The sequence below is a fragment of the Perognathus longimembris genome, chromosome 5 (genome assembly GCF_023159225.1).
Source record: "Perognathus longimembris pacificus isolate PPM17 chromosome 5, ASM2315922v1, whole genome shotgun sequence".
In the NCBI taxonomy this organism is placed as follows: Eukaryota; Metazoa; Chordata; class Mammalia; order Rodentia; family Heteromyidae; genus Perognathus; species Perognathus longimembris.
In genome coordinates, this window is record NC_063165.1 from 38,205,681 (window position 1) to 38,223,412 (window position 17,732).

A 17,732-nucleotide genomic window follows, 5' to 3' on the forward strand; every position below is an offset into this window, starting at 1 on the left:
CTCCAGACTGTCTTACAGCTATTGCTGGAGTACCTTTCTTTTTTTTTTTTTCTTTTCTTTTTTTTTTTTTTTTTGGCCAGTCCTGGGGCTTGGACTCAGGGCCTGAGCACTGTCACTGGCTTCTTTTTGCTCAAGGCTAGCACTCTGCCAGTTGAGCCACAGTGCCCCTTCTGGCCATTTTCTGCATATGTGGTGCTGGGGAATTGAACCCAGGGCCTCATATATACGAGGCAAGCACTCTTGCCACTAGGCCATATTCCCAGCCAGTACCTTTCTTTTTAAAAGGAACAAAGAGCACCTGTGTAGTTCAGTGGTTCAATGACAAATAGAAAAAAGCTTCAGCATTTAGTATTTGGTATTTTCATTGATGTGGTTGTACCCTTCACTCAAGACAACCTCGCCTTCTCATCAGTTCCTGAAATGCTTCTCTCCAAGGCTCACTGTCTTATACAAGCTTTTGCCTCTCTTTACTAAGAGAATTACTGATGAAAATCATATCCTTGCCATCTCTGTCTGTTCTCTAACCCTGCTTTTCAGCCTTTCTTAATGCATTACTGCCGAGTGAATTATTTGTTCATTTCTATTGCTCATTTCTCCCAATGCAATGCATGTTCCTTCACTGTGTGGATTTCACCATCTTGCTCAATGCTCTGTCCAGGCACCTGGAATAATAAACACGCTGTCACTTGTAATGGAGTAAATGAATAAATCCCTGAACTAATCTACTACATTCTTTTTTTTCTCATAATATTTTTTTGGCCTGGTGCTTGTCCTAGGGCTTGAACTCAGGGCCTGGGAACTATTCCTAAGCTTCTTTTTCTCAAGGCTAGCATTCTACCACTTGAACCATAGCACCACTTCCAGCTTTTTCTGTTTATGTGGTACTGAGAAAATGAACCTAGGGCTTCTTACATGCTAAGCCAGCACTCTACCACTAAGCCACTTCTATTGTAGGTCAGTGGTCAATGCATAAGAAAGGAGAAGGAGATTCTTTTCTTTCTAAACTATTGGCTAAAATCACATCCTTGTTTGCAAGAACTGGCTTCCCAGTCCCAAGGGTCATCTCTTCTTTCTCTGTGTTTCTATCATATTCTTGATTCTCTCCTAGAAAACAGACATCTGTCCTATTTCACCACGTATAAGATGCTCTCTGATCTATGACGGGATGACATAGGGCATTTTTAACTTTATGATTGTGTGGTGAAGATACAAATTCAACCAAGTCCATACTTCTAATTTTAGTCTAGTCTTTAAGCATTGATCCCAGGTCCCATGCCCAGGTTACTGTCTTGCAGCTCTAGGAAGAAGCAGAAAACTATAGCTCCTAGGCAGTCACACAATCACGATGATAAAAGACCAGTATTCCACACAGTACTGTGTAGTTTAGCATAATGTTGCACAGATTAGGTGTATTAAATACATCTTCCTCCCACTGTCTGTTCAACCTACAGTGGTTTATCAGGATAGAACCCCAAGGAAGTTGTGTAGTATCTGCAATTGGATCTGAAAGGCAAGGCCTTGTCTTCTTCACGAAGGAGGCTCTACTCAGTCCCTTGACTCTTTTCCCCCTGCTCACATGAGCTTTTCCCACTCCTCCCACCCCCATTCCTGCTGGTCACTTGGGAAAGAACCAAGTGGGGAGACTCTGTTCAAACTCTCCCTTTCCCTCCTGGGATTAAGCCGCCTGCAGAGGCCTGCAGGGTAGTTCTGAGCAAAACTGAGAACACCCAGCTCTCATCACCCTGAAATTCTGGGGTTGTGATCAGCTCTTTGCTCTCTCTCAGAAGCTACCCATTACAACCTAATATTTACGAGTGGTAGAGGCTGATTCTTTTGTCATCTAAAACTTTACAGAAGTGAGTGAAAAAGCGGGTCAGATAACATTTTTTTCAGATAACTCAACATGAGTATGTCTCTCCCTCTTGTGACCCATACAGAATCAAGGGGCTGAACAACATAAAGGCTCAGAGGTGGGGCTGAACTGAAATGCCTGTTAGCCCAGGTATGCATTCCCATCATGGCCATGCCCTCTCCCTGGTGAGTGATAACTGATCGCACAGAGCAGCTGACAGATCTAAGCTAAGGAGGAGCATTAGGCACAGAGCAGCAGTATTCACTACAGGCTTGGATCCCAGAACCTAAAGCCATCACAAGTGAGCACATCCTGAGGAGATTCACCAGTAAGTGCCCCAAACACTCGGAGATGGTGAATGAAGTCAACCACAGTCATGGAGTTCTTTTGTTTGAATTTTGGAATCTTGACATATTCATACTGCACATTCATTTGTACATTTTTATAACTGTGATAAGTTGTACATAATGTACACTTAATTATGAATAACCATTATGTTAACACATTTTTAAGTAAAATTGCTTCTCATAACACCTCCAAATCCCAATGAAAACTTTGCAAACTGATTTTAGCAAATGGGTCCCCTAAAAAGTGAACAGGGTATACTTTTCTCAGCTCAGACCCTCCACAGCATTACTGTACTCACACAGCACTTAAGTTACATTAAAGTCTGTAGAATGGGGTTTGATTTCATAAGCAAAATAGCAACAGACTCTTCCATTAGAAGACAAAGAAGGAAAGAAATCTAGGCTTACCTGAGAACACATCAAGTCTTGTGGCCCCCGCATCTCTAGAAAAAAAACAACAACATGAAAATATCATTGCAGGGCTGGCAATTGCCTAGTGGCAAGAGTGCTTGCCTCATATACATGAAGCCCTGGGTTCGATTCCCCAGCACCACATACACAGAAAACAGCCAGAAGTGGCGCTGTGACTCAAGTGGCAGAGTGCTAGCCTTGAGCAAAAAGAAGCCAGGGACAGTGCTCAGGCCCTGAGTCCAAGGCCCAGGATTGGCAAAAAAAAAAAAAAAAAAGAAAATATCATTGCTGTACTGTGAACCTATGTTTAAAAATTATATTGATCTGAATTGCTTGTATGAGGGAAAATCTGTCAGATGTCAAACAATATAAAATTCTACTTACATTGCTCCAAAATCAATTACCAAAATGTTTCACTATGCATTTCTATGCTACTATGACCTCTAATTTGAGAATATTACAAATAAATTTAAAAGAAGAGATGGAATGTAGTGGCAATTATACACTAAAAAATAAATCTCTACAAAATTCATATGAATATTGTATTTTGTTTTCAAAACTGACTGGAGAATAACCCAAGGTGATAGGATGATTTTTTGAAGTATTTTCATTCTGAACAATGAAAAGAAAAAGCAAATTACTATGTAATATGTACTATATGATCACATTTTAATTAAAATTTTTATTGTTATTATTAAGGTGATGTATAGAAGGGTTACCATTTTATAAATCAAGTATATGGTTACTTTTAATGAATGTATACAATATACATCCACACATATGAAAGCAAAGAAGTCAAAATGTTGAGTTTTCTCTAGGTTAGAGGTGGGAAAACTATGACTCATGGTCCAATCTGGCTTACCAGCTGTGTTGTAAATAAAGTTTTATTAGAGCCTAGTTATGCCCATTCATTTAAATCATGGCTATCGTTGTTAGGAATACATGACCGAGTTGAATTAGTTTAACAGAGGCATAGCCTCCAGAAATAAAGATATTTACTGTCTGTTCTCTTACAGAAAAATACATAGATGCCTACTCTACCTAATAAGATCAGCTCTAGTACTTTGGCTATTGTTTTTTTCCCCTCAGTTTTCTAAAATTCAGATATTCTTTTCAGATTTAAATATATATAAACATATATGTATGTATATATGTGTGTATGTGTGTGTGTGTGTGTGTGTATGAGCTGCCAGTTTACAAATGTTACTCTGAGAACTACTTTATGAAGTACATTTCTCTCCTTTCCTCCAGGCCTAAGTAGATCCATATTGGGAAGGAGAGAACATGTATTCTTTCAGAGTGTTTTGAAATGTCAAGCTTTGGAAAAAGGACAGTTCAGAAGCAGGCAGGACTGTGGTCCTTGCTTTAGGGCCCTGAGCAGTACCATTTAGCTACAGTACCATCTTAAGCTTCTGCAAGAAGCTAACCACAGGTATTCATCTGCCCTTCTGACCTGAGTTGATGCCTCTCCTGACAAATCAACTCTATTCTCTGCTCTCGCCCATCCCTTTCAATGATTCCATTAGTTCTACAGGGTATTTCTCAAAAGAAGGTAGCCCTGGTCACTATATATTTTTGCACTGTCACAGTTTCAATTTACCTCTAGTTATTTATTTAGAATCATGACCAGTATGCAGGTGTTACATGGTGATGATCTCATAGATGCATACATATACTGCACTCTGAACAAGGTGCTAGCCATTTCATACTGAGTGCTGGGAAATCCTGGAGGGATTCTTGTCTGACTACACTGAGAGGTCACACTCTCAGAAGGGCCTTCTCCCTTCTGGGGTCAAAAACTGGAAGTCAAATGTAAAAGGATGGGGCTGGGAATATGGCCTAGTGGCAAGAGTGCTTGCCTCGTATACATGAGGCCCTGGGTTCGATTCCTCAGCACCACATATATAGAAAATGGCCAGAAGCAAGCAGTATGGAGATTCCTCAGAAGGCTCAATATAGAACTCCCCTATGACCCAGCAGCCCCACTTTTGGGTATCTATCCAAAAGCCCACAAACAAAATCACAGTAATGCCACCAGCACAACAATGTTCATCGCAGCACAATTTGTCATAGCGAGAAGCTGGAACCAACCCAGATGCCCCTCCATAGATGAATGGATCAGGAAAATGTGGTACATTTACACAATGGAATTTTATGCCTCTATCAGAAAGAATGACATTGTTCCATTTGTAAGGAAATGGAAGGACTTGGAAAAAGTTATACTAAGTGAAGTGAGCCAGACCCAAAGAAACATGGACTCTATGGCCTCCCTTATTGGGAATAATTAGTACAGGTTTAGGCAAGCCATAGCAGAGCATCACAAGGCCCAATAGCTATACCCTTAGAAACACATAAGATGATGCTAATTGAAATGAACTCCATGTTATGGAAACAAGTGATATATCACAGTTGTAACTACTTTCAACGTCCTATGTGTATGTATAGTTTCTATTATTGATAATGTTTTGTATCACCTTCCTATGTTTGTACCTACACTATCTCTGTAATCTTATCTGAGTATATTGGAAACCGTGTTTACTGGTATTGGAAGTAGGAAATTCAAAGGGAATACCAAATTCGAGAGACACAGGGTAAAAAAAGAGAAATAACTACAAAAGCAATACTTGCAAAACTGTTTGGTGTAAGTGAACTGAACACCTGGGGGGGAGGGAAAGGGGGGAAGGGAGGGGGGCATGAGGGACAAGGCAACAAACAGTACAAGAAATGTATCCAATGCCCAACGTATGATACTGTAACCTATCTGTACGTCAGTTTGATAATAAAAATTTGAGAAAAAAAAGAAAAAAAGAAAAAGAAAATGGCCAGAAGTGGCGCTGTGGCTCAAGTGGCAGAGTGCTAGCCTTGAGCAAAAAGAAGCCAGGGACAGTGCTCAGGCCCTGAGTCCAAGGCGTAGGACTGGCCAAAAACAACAACAACAACAACAACAAATGTAAAAGGATGCAGTATTGTTATGAGCCAGCAGTAGGGAATTTAGGCTTTCCCTGAGCTCCCTGGCCTAACAACCAATCTGCTGGGCAGACTTAGCATTCTACAGAGGAGGGAGAGAAAAATCTGTCACGGGGAATTACAAATATAAAACAGGTCCAAATGTTATATGCAACTTAGCTAAAATGGTGATTCCTGAGGCAGGCATAATGAGGCATATTTGTAATCCTAGCATTGGGGAGGCTGTTAGGAGGATCGTGAGTTCAAAACCAACAGGGGGCTAGGTAACAAGTTTGAGTCTTATCTTAAAAAAAATTAAAAAGAGTCCCTTTCAGGTCCTCACAAATATACTACTAAATGAATTCAAGTTGTTAAAGAGGTTACATAAGAGTTAGGAAAAATACAGTACTGGCTTTCTATAGCCAAATGATAGCTAGAATTCCAGCTCTGCCCAATATTAATTGCACAACTTTTTAAAAATTATCTTATTTTTTAATTATCATGCCTTGTAGTATGAGGGGTTTTTTTCACTGTGATATTTCTATATATGCAGACAGTACCCTACAGACAAATTCACCGCCTCTACCTCCTCCTCCTTGAGTTGCACGAATTGTACTGGACTATCTAACTTTCCTGAGTACCAAAATCCCACATGTGTGCAACTGGGATGATGGGTCCCACCTCCCAGTGATGCTGTGAAGATGAAGGAGTTCATGCCCATATGCCAAATGCTCTTGTACACTTGATACCATGGTAAGAAATAAGCAATAGTTAGCCATTTTCTTACCTACATAATTTGCTTCAATACAGATTCCCATGCATGCTTTAACCCAAACTTAATTCCCCCAGACCAAGGATACACTGCCACTGAATTCAATAAATATTTAAATGAGCATCCATTTATAGGTCTATTAACACAAACAGAAATCCAGTCTTCCTGCACTTAATTTTTATAATAAATAGGAATTAAATAAAGGCCAAGAGGTCCTTCTCTCCTCTGTTCTGTTCCCAGAGAAGAGTGATTTCATAGGAAGACAAGTCTTAGAACATTCCAAACGGGAGGGTTAAAATCCTTATATTGTAATCTTTAAATGCAACCAAACTTAGGTTTATATCATGAAATTCCATCAACACATTTGTGTTCAGAGAAACCTACCTTGCATTGTCTAGCAGTTCAGCAAGAGCTCCGAAAAGGAAACTGTGGGTCGTGCTGATGAGGAAGCAAAAGGAAAACACAAAAAGTTAACACAGGTGTATAAAAGGCTCCAGATACTTGCTGACAAATGTTCCTCTGTCCTAGGTAGATAATCAATTAGGAAGACATTCTAGAAACAACTTGCCCAGCACGATCGAGATTTTGAAGTAGATGCTCTGTATTACAAAGCCAGGGGTAAGAACACGTTTTGCCAGAGTACCCTGTCAATTCCTGACAAAGCACAAAGTTCAGGAAGTGAGAGAAAACTTTGACCTTTCTAATTTGCTTCTGAAGGATGTAGTCAAGTATTTTTCCGGCTAACTTTTCATTAAAATCACATTACATAGGTCCTAATTATACCTGGGGAATATGGGGGGGAAACCCTCCTCTACCAAGCCAGGTTGTGGGGTTCATTTGTAGATGCAGAATTTTGGGGGGTGAGGGGGCAGAAAGCTGCTAATCTGGATTTATTTCTATGGAAATTTTCCAGCTCTGAAAAGTTAGTCTTTAAAGAACCTATTGTATTACTCTTGGTTGCTCTCTTGTGCCTACACTACTGAGTCCTGGGAATCAGATGCTGTGGGCAGCCTGTACCACACAAAACGCTTGGGCTGGTTTGTGGGTGCCTTTAGAGTTCCAGGCTAGATTTTCATTACCTGAAGTGGATATTTCAATCAGAACCCTTATCCCCAACATTAAGGGAAATTTTAGTATTCAGTTTTCTCTTTGTATTTAGTAAACAGGTGGCAGATCAAGATATTTTTGTAAATGCTCATTTGTACCAGGGAAAGCATCAGCTACAAGAGTCTGTGAACAGCATCTCAGGCCAAGTAACCTTGAATTTTATTCACACACACACACACACACACACACACACACACACACACACACACACTCCCTCTTCCTAGTTTTGAAATTTTAAACTTCAAACACAAATAGTTATGCATGAGAAGCCTTCTTAAGTCAGGTCAGTTTTAAAGTTTGTAATTTTTTGTTTGGTTGAGACAACTCATCAGTAGCTTAGGCTAGCCTCAAACTCACAACCCTCCTGTCATCCTCCTGAGTGCTGAGAGGAAGGCATGCATTACCACACCCAGCTTCTGATTTTTAACCTACTAAAATGTCCTTTACTCAGTGTTCAGGATCCTAGACCCAGGAAGAACTAGAGTGGGAAACAATCTAGTTACAAGGTTTTACAGAGGGTGGTAAAGGACAGAGATGGTGATGGCTGCCATCAAAGAGAGCAGACAGGGAGGACAGGAATGAATGAGAGACAAATAGAAAGAATACACTTGATGGACTAAATGCAGGGTGTAGCACAGAGTAGATGTAACTCAGTGGTAGAGCACTTGGCAAGGGTGGGAAAGGCTCTAGGTTCCAAAAACAACACAAAAATATTTTTTTTTAAATCACTCCTGCCTCCAAGTGGCACTCCAAGTGGCAAACATCTGTAATCTCAATACTCAAGGCTAGCCTGGGCTTACATAATGAGACTGTGTTTTCTGCAACAGAAAATAAACCAAGAATTCATCTCTCCCCACTTCTGTTTTATTTTACTGTGCCTGACTTAAATACATTAGGTTAAATGCATCTGTCTGTTCTCCTGATGTTGATGACTGCTTCATCCATTTTTCCCCCCCTCTGTTTTCTCCTTCCTTCTCCTCCCATCCACCTGTCAGGTGGAACTGGAATTGTTATGGTAATACTTTTTTTTTTTGGTCAGTCATGGGGCTTGAACTCTGGACCTGGGCACTGCCTCTGAGCTCTTTTGCTCAAGACAGGAGCTCTACCACTTGAGCCACAGCACCACTTCCAGTTTTCTGGCTGTTAATTGGAGATAAGAGTCTCACTGGGCTGGCTTTGAACCACAGTCCTCAGAATCTCAGCCTCCTCAGTAGCTAGTATTACAGGCGTGAGCCACCGGTGCCTGGCACAGAGATACTCTTAATGTAGGTACAAGCTTTTACTAGTAGTGACTTAAAGGGTGGAGTGAAGCCAGTATCAAGCCCTATTTTTATGGATTAAAGTCTTCAACAAGCATCACCCAGGGGAGCTGAGGAGATGTCAGCTTGCTCCTCTTTTTTATTTTGGTGCTCCTCTTCATGCTACTGTCAGTTTTCTTATTATCATTTGCCAACTGCAAAGGAACTGGAAGACTAGGTACCACAGAGAAGCCTATTTGAGACGGAAACTCTAAAGTAATAGCAGCAGAAAATATGCGAAACTGAGCCTGGGGAGCTTTTCCAACATAGCATTCATGGCCTCAGATGGATTTATAATTTTCCCTAGACTCATTCACAATTGCCATGTCCTCATTTATCTTCCACCTCAGTTACCTTTCAACTATTTTTTCTACCTTTTCTAGCTTGAAATGATTTTCCACAGAAAAAGTAAAAATAAATTATTTCATTTGTGCTTTTGTAAGATGGCAAACTTGTCCCATGCTGCAAAGTGGGCCTCCCCTGGCTTTCTTTACACTGCTATTTCAGTGGTTTCAAATTTGGTATTTCTAGTCATTGCAAATTACCAAGCAAGGAGTATGTACCTCACACCTAGAGTCCTAGCTGTCTCAGGAGGCTGAGATCTGAGAGCTGAAGTTTCAAGCCAGCCTGGGCAGGAAAGTCTGAGACTCTCTCCACTAAACTACAAAAAAAAAAGCTGGAAGTGGAGCTGTGGCTCAAGTGGTAGAGTGTTAGCCCTGAGCAAAAGAATCTCAGGGAAAGTACCCAGGCCCTGAGTTCAAGCCCCAGGACCAGCACCAAAATAAAAATTACCAAGCAATTATAAACCAGCACACTCATTGACAAATGACACAGACATGACTCATTGACAAATGACATAGGAAATTATCATCTACTTGTGTCATCTGGGCACAGCAGTCTCCTCCATGGTTTCTGCTTTCTGCTGTCTCAGTTACCCTAAGTCAAACCTGGTCTAAAAGATGTTAAATGGCAAGTACCATAAAGAAAAGATTCACAGTTTAAATTGTGTGCCTTGCAGAGTAGAATTATGAAACCCTGGTTATCTAAGTGCTGTGTTTTGTGATTACTGTCCATCTCTGCCTGTGCTGGGCATGTAAAGTAAGTTGTATCAGAGATAACTTGTGTATAGGACAAGCTACAGGTACAGAGATGGTTCTCAACTTCAGACACCCTGGGAACCTGGCCCTATCTCCTATGCGTAAGGTTGACTACTCTGTTTGAAAGAGATCCTAGTAAAGAGTTCTGAAAGTCATCTGGGCCTGGAGGGGAAGAAAGGTATCAATGACAACTGAAAGGAGATTCCTGTCCTCAGAGATGGTAGCTTCCGGAAATTCCCAGAGACACCAAGGGGCTAAAACCCAGGAAGGCAAATGACTGCCTGGGAAGCCATTGCATTTGGCAGGATCGAAAGGATTAGACACAGGTTCACAATTACATTGTTTTGCTAAATGGCAAGGCTTTGCACAGGGCCCCAAATATAACTCGATGGCTTTCATTATTTAAATGACACATGTACACAGTGGTACTTGCCAGACGTCATGTGGAAATGAACTATACAACTTGGGGGGGGGGGGGAGGAGAGACAAAAACGGGGAAAGAGCGAGGGAAGGGGGTGACACTGTCCAAAAAGAAACGTCCTCTTCACCTGACTTAGGGTAACCGTCCACGGCAGGATGGTACTCTACCCCACCCCACACCCTCCTGGACACTCACGAGTTGGCATGGATGAAATCCAGATGCAGCTGGGCCCGCTGAAGCGCAGCATACTTAACCATGTTCTCAAAGGCGACAATGCAGGGGCCCCAGAGGGCTCTAGCAAGAGCACGAGGCACGCTGTGCTCGCCACTCCCACGACCCCGCCCACACCCAGGTTCCCGCCCACGTCCCCCCACGCCCACGTTCCCCCCACGCCCACGTCCCCCCCAACGCCCACGCCAGCCTTTGCACATGCACGCCAAGCTGAACCTGCACTCTAGATTAGACGCGGGCAGTTTGCTTGGCCTTGGGTCCCCAGCTTGACAATGGCTCATGTGACAGGTTCTTTTTAAGAAACTGAGGTTTCTAGAATTGTCCCACTCCTGTCCCTCTCCCTGACCCTTTCAATCACTCCATAGCTGGACAATTTGGGACTGAAATTGGTTCAGAAATGGCTTCTCACACATATGCACAGAGAGAGGAGAGGAAGGGGGAGGAAGGGAGAGATGACAAAAGGGAGGGAAAGGCAGAGGGGGTAGGAGGATGGAGGGGGAAGGGGAAAGAGGGAGAAGGAGTGGGGAGAGGGAGGAAGAGATGCGGGGAAGTCAGGAAAGTGCTGGTGAGATGTACAGTATGTGTGGTTTCTAGATGTGTGGGTCGTTTTTCTCAGGGCAATGTGCTTTACTCTCCTGTATCTCAAGTACCATTTTGTTTTCTTCATTTGGAGGAACTAACTGAAGGCCATTAGGGCACAATATGTAGTAGCTGTAAGGTGGAGTCATGCTCTTCCCTGAGGACAGCTTTTTACACACACACACTTGTTCATCTTGTTGTCTCCATCTCTAGAGCTCAAAGTCTGGGCCTGGGCATTCTCCCTGAGTTTGTTTTTGTCAAGGCTAGTAGTGCTCTACCACTTGAGCCACAGCACCATTTTGGGCTTTTTCTGAGTAGTTAAGTGGAGATAAAAGTCTCATGGACTTTTGTGCCTGAGCTGGCTTCGAACTGCGATCCCCAGATCTCAGCCTCCTGAGTAGCTAGAATTACAGGCGTAAAGCCTTCTGTGCCTGGCGGATCACTAATACTTTTTACCCATCTACAGACATGAATTTCTTTGACATGCTGGCCCAGGTCAAGAACTTGACATGCTGAACCACTCCTAGGATCATGCAGGTGAAAAAGTAGAAGGGATAAACAGAAGGAAAAGCTGTGTAAACCACTGCAATTCTGTTAACTGTACTCTCAAAGGTCTGAAATCTGAGTCACTAGAGTCCAAATTGAGACAGGATTTGCAAAGGAGATGGCCTGGAAAGGTCCCAGTTGGGTTGGAAAATAAGTTGATCTATTTGACCTGTAAGTAGTCAAAGCCAAGTACTGGTGGCTCACGCCTGTAATCCTACCTACTCAGGAGGCTGAGCTCTGAGGATCACAGTTCAAAGCCAGCCTAGGGAGGAAAGTCCATGTGACCCTTATTTCCAATTACCTCCAGAAAACTGGAAGTAGTAATGTAGCTCAAAGTGGTAGAGCACTAACCTTGAGAGAAAGAGCTCAGGGAGAGCACCCAGGCCCTGAGTTCAAGTCCCATGATCAACCAAAAAAAAGTCAAATTCTAGTACAATACCTAGTACTATTTGACTTGGAAACTAGGATAGTTCAGTACTTAGAAAAAATGTGCATACTTGTCTTAAAATCAGAAAGAAACATCTATATCCAACAGACAAATGGAACTAGATTTGTTTGAGATTTCCAGGCATTATATAGGCAACAATGCCAGTCTCAGGAAAAGGGGGGGAAAAAAAAGTTAAATTTAGTATCATCTCTCGACTTCAGAACAGAGGGATTTATCAGCTACTACATTTGTAGGAGTCGGGAGAAGAAGAAAGAATTTGAATGGCCACCAAAAGGACCATGAAACTCTAATCTGAAGACTGGAAGCCGACATAAACATTCCAAGTAATTTCCCTGGTTGTGTTTTTGTTCTCATAGTGGCTGAGGTGGTTGTGCTTTTATAGCAAAACTCTCTTTCCTAAGCGGCTAAAGTTATCATTCCAGTTTTTCCTTCCATAGAACTTCATCAATACGATATTTTATTTTCATTTTATGGACAAGAAAAGTTTGACAAGCCTCTTCTGGATTTATTTTACAACTCCAATTTCCAGCTGTTACCTCAAAACCATTTGCTTTGGGGAGGGCAATGGAGCCACTTGCCTGTAATTAGTAACAGCTGTAATATCTAATTTCTACCAGAGGAGAGGATGTGATTACCACAGATTCTAATAATCTGAACAGTGCCTTCCTACAGTAAGTAGCCAGCCCCCTAAGCAATACTGCTAGGCCTGGCTGGAAAGTCTAGAAGAGAATCACCAGTTTACACTAAATTAGAGGCTTGGCAATGACCCAGCCTTTTCCCCCTTCCAGGTCAGCTGGTCTCATCCAGCCTCCCATCACAAAAGCCTGTCTTCTTTCTTTTGGATGTATGCATTTGAGATTCCTTGTTTTCTTCAACTCTGCTTCAAGGTTCGTTTTTAACATTACTTCATAGTAAATATACTGGAGTGCTGGCAGGAAGGGAAAATTCAGATGAAAGTCTGTGAGACTTATCTCTAGAAAACTAGTTACTCAGAAAAACCCGTAAGTGGCGCTGTGGCTCAAGTGGTAGAAAGCTAGCTTTAAGTACAGATAGGCTCAGAGACAGAACCTGGGCCCTGCATTCAAACCCCTGTCTTGCTAATGAAATCAAAAGACTGGTGTCTTGCACCTGTAATCTTAGCTGTTCAGGAGGCTGGGATCTGAGGATCGAGATTTAAAGGCAGGCAAATCCATCAGGCTCTTATCTTCAGATCAAGTCCCAATACTAGTTTTTTTTTTAAGGTAAATAAATGGTGGAAAGATACATTTTCATGGATTAATTTAGTTCTTTAGGGAGTCTAAGAAAAGCAGAAAAAAGAAGGGATAAAATATACTCCATGTTAGTAAAATTTAAATCCTAGGCATATGGCCTTGTAGTTGACAGAAGTAGGCAACTCATAAAATATTAAGAGGCTGAGAGAGATTAGTTCACTTTTGGCATGGTGGAATTTAGCATTAAGTAGCACATCCCAGCACAGAAAGGATGCCAATGCAGTTTAACTGATGGCTTCCTGTCTCCCATGGAAATAGCTAACAACAAGTTGTCATTTTCCAATGAATATATAATTTTGTTTCAGGAAAAATGTTAGTGAAATGAGTGAAGCTTGTGTGTCTCTGAAATAAGAAGCTAGGAAGCCGACTGAAGTGGAAGACTCCAGTTCAAGATATCAGGGAAGTGAGACCCACATAAGCCAATGGATGAGGAAATGAAAATTTTGTGAATATAGAGTAATATATTTTAAGATTGGCCAAAAATATAGGCTTTTCTTCCATCTTTAGCTACCATGTCTAACTCTTGAATTGAAGCTCCATTGGTTTCCAAGGAGCTTGTACCAGCCTTGAACTGAAAAGACAATATGGGGTGTTCTCTAAATGTATGTCCTGAAAATTGGAGGAGAAATAATGTGTCCACATTCTATTCTAACTTGCTCCATTTTCTTTTAGAAACACCCTTCTTAAAAACCACTGCAAAGCTAACTTTGGAGCATATTTAGAATGCAAAGTGTTTTATAAAGAAAAAAGAAGAAGATAGACTAAACTCTGGGGCACTCTGTAATTAAAGACCTTCTAAAAGTTCAAAGGTGCAAAAAGAACCTCACACATGTAAGGGAGACTCGTACCTTGACTTTTGAACTTGGCCTGTGAAATAAATCACTGGTCATTCAAAGGAGGAGGTAAGTGGTTTTCATTTTGTTTTTCTTGTTTAACTGGAAAAAAAGAGAACTTTGCTGTTAAATAGAATTATCTCTTAAAATTTGTTTTCTAAGTTGAACTGTAGAACAAATTGTTCTGTATGTTCTCCAAAGGATAATTTTCTCTCATGACATTACTTATCCATAATAGCTTTACACTCCATTTACATCATACTCTTAGATCCAGAAAATGATAGGTATATTTTAGACATTTAAATGAACTGTTGTTTTTAATTTAAAATAGTTTGTTATCTGTTTTTTATTATTTGGTTGTTGTTATAATTATTATTATTATTTTGGTGCCGGTACTTGGACTTGATCTCAGGGCATAGGCTCTATCCCTTAGCTTGGTTATACATGCTACTACTCTAACACTGAAGCCACAGCTCCACTTCTGGTTTATCACTGGTTATTTGGAGATGTGTTTTGTCTGAAAGATTTTCCTGCCCAGACTGGCTTAAACCCTCCATTCTCATATCTCAGCTTCCTTAGGACTAGGAACGTGAATTCGTAGCAGAGTGCTTGCCTAGTATGCATGAAGCCCTGGGTTTGGTTCGTCAGTACCACAAAAACAGAAAAGGCTGGAAGTAGCACTGTGGCTCAAGTGATAGAATGCTAACTTTGAACAAAAAGAAGCTCAGGGACCATGCCCAGGCCCCGAGTCCAAGCCCTAGGACTGGCACACACACACACACACACACACACACACACACACACACACACACACGTCTCAGCCTCCTGAGTAGCTAGGATTACAGGCACAAGCCATCATTGCTCAGCCATTTCTTGATTTTCCTTTTTTTTTTTTCTGGTACATAGTCTCACTATATATCCCAAGTAGTCCTCCAACTCATGATTGTTCCCCCTTTAGTCTCAAAGTGCTCGATTTACAGTATTGTGACAGTGTACTCTGTTTTATATCTCTCTCATATCAAATTGCCAGCCCTTTACCACATGAGATAAGATCAAATGATGGTACAATAAAAGAAATTATAGAATGCACAGTATTTGACTATGACAACAGCTTCATGATGCTTTTAGAATCATTTTGTTATTTATTTCATTGTTGAATTTTAATTATCATTGTCTCACCAAAATTATAATATGATAATAAGAGAAGGAAATAAATCCAACATGTAAGAGACATGAGCCTGTGATACAGTATCCTGGATCCTGGACTTTCAGTTCAATATACCGCTATCTTTCTATTTGTAGCCTAAAATTTCTTCAACAACACATGGAGCTTTTCATTTAGTACTGAGAGAAATAACAGGTTTTGGAGCAGAAAACTGCTGCGTGTGTACTGAATGCCGTAGTAAATGCCTGCAAGACTCCAGGTTGGAATGTGGATGTGTTCCTGTCCTGATCCAAAGGCACGGACTGAATAGGCTCAGCTTACAAGGGACCTGGCTCTCTGTCCAGAAGAAGACTTGCCCTTGGACATGTCCTTAATGTTGCAATTAATAATGGAACATCTCCATCAGTCTTCTAACTGTCTGTCTCTCTGTCTCTGTTTCTATGTCTCTGTGTAAGTGCCATGACAGTGGGAATGGATGACCACTCCTTTGTGGCACTTCCATTCCTCAGTGTCCCATATGACATGAAGAAATGTCCTTAAGTACTAGCGGTCATCAACTGAGGATTGATCAATTTCCCATAAAAAGATGTGTGCCATGGTAGGCATTAGAGTTGTATGACTTATTCAAGTTTTCCTCATTTTTTATCAATGTAGGAGTTCAAAACTTCCTTCAGGGGGCTGGGGATATGGCCTAGTGGCAAGAGCGCTTGCCTCGTATACTTGAAGCCCTGGGTTCGATTCCCCAGCACCACATATACAGAAAATGGCCAGAAGTGGCGCTGTGACTGAAGTGGCAGAGTGCTAGCCTTGAGCAAAAAGAAGCCAGGGACAGTGCTCAGGCCCTCAGTCCAAGGCCCAGGACTGGCAAAAAAAAAAAAAAAAAAGACAAAACTTCCTTCAGAACAGCTAAGTACATGATAAGACAGTACATGGTAGATACTATGACTGTCTCCTCCTGTCTTTTACCTCTTTCAGGTAAATACATATAATCCAACTACCATCTTGTGCTTGGTTGTGTGGCAAAAAGGAGGTATAAGATGAGGACTGTTGTAAAGAGTGGAACTAGATGGGAGAAGAGGTAAAAGGAAGGAGAGGTGAGCAGGGGAGGAGATGATAGAAGTACTTCATGAACATGTCTGAAAATAGAATAATGAAACCCATTAACATATGCTTAAAAAGAGAGAAAGAGAGTAGAAGAGAATAATAGGGATGAACACTTGAGTCTTAAGCTTTGAGATCCTAGAACTGTGAGAACCGTTTCTGTTTTTTTTAATAATTACGTATTTATTGTCAAAGTGATGTACAGAGGGGTTACAGTTTCATATGTAAGGCCATGGGTACATTTCTTGTACTATTTGTTACCTCCTCTCTCATTCTGCCTTCATCCCTCCCCCTTCCCCCCCACCCCCAATGAGTTGTTCAGTTGGTTTACACCAAGTGGCTTTGCAAGTATTGCTTTTGGAGTTGTTTGTCATTTTATCCATTGTCCCTCGATTTTGACATTCCCTTTCACTTCCCTAGTTCTACCACCAGTGTATACAGTACAATTGGGGGATAGGGGTTGTTTCTGTTTGAGTTTTTATGGTGGCCATAGAAAATGAATTGAAGTGCCCAACAACAAACATTAGGAAATAATTTCTACCAGCCTTTTAACCTCTCGTGCCTTCCCAGCCAAGACTCAGAAGTGTCAATTGACTCTCCCTGCCCACATGTAGCACTTCATGTTCACAAACCCTCTCCATGTCCCCTGCCATATCTGAAGTCTACCATCTATTTTCAAAGTCTGTGAAGTTTCAGCATATTTTTTAATTGGTCTAGGGCTTGAACTCAGGGCCTGAGTGCTGTCCCTGAGCTATTTTGCTAAAGACTAGCACTCTACCACTTTGAGACACAGCACAACTTCCAGTTTTCTGGTGGTTAATTGGATATAAGAGTCACACAGACTTTTCTGCCTGGGCTGACTGTGAACCATGCTACTCAGATCTCAGCCTCCTGAGTATCTAGGATTGCAGGCATGTGTTACCAGCTCCTGGCTTCAGGAATATTTTTAAAACTTCAGACAGCTAAAGTTGTTTGTGCTTTCAATCTTAGCTACTTGAGGGGTAGAGAGAGCCAGATTTTGGTTAAAAGCCAATCAATGCAAAAATAACAAGGTAGCCAGACTCTATCTCAAGGAACAAATCAGGTTTAGCTTGTTCACATCTGCAATCTGAGCTGTGGAAAAGGCAGGGGAGGGAGGATTGCAATCTGAGGCTAGATCCTGGGGAAAAGTGACCTCTCTAATTTGCAACTACAGCAAAAAGTGCTATGATCTGATTTACATGGTAGAGCACATACCTAACAGCAGACCTTGAGTTCAAATCCCAGTATTTCCAAAACAAACAAGTTCCCTCAACCTTTCCCTGGAA

The 17,732-nt window shown here is 41.4% G+C and overlaps 1 protein-coding gene across 1 annotated transcript in view; it reads right to left on the reverse strand.

Annotated features, from left to right (window-relative positions):
- Morc1 (MORC family CW-type zinc finger 1) overlaps positions 1-10,682 on the reverse strand; it is a 137,173-nt gene extending 126,491 nt beyond the window's left edge. The window contains exons 1-3 of the mRNA XM_048345812.1: positions 10,447-10,682; positions 6,713-6,766; positions 2,608-2,642 (exon numbers count right to left, since the gene is read on the reverse strand). Of these exons, the coding sequence (XP_048201769.1) occupies positions 2,608-2,642; positions 6,713-6,766; positions 10,447-10,682 (325 nt within the window). The remainder of the gene's footprint in view (positions 1-2,607; positions 2,643-6,712; positions 6,767-10,446) is intronic.
- Between the last annotated feature and the right edge of the window lie 7,050 nt (positions 10,683-17,732).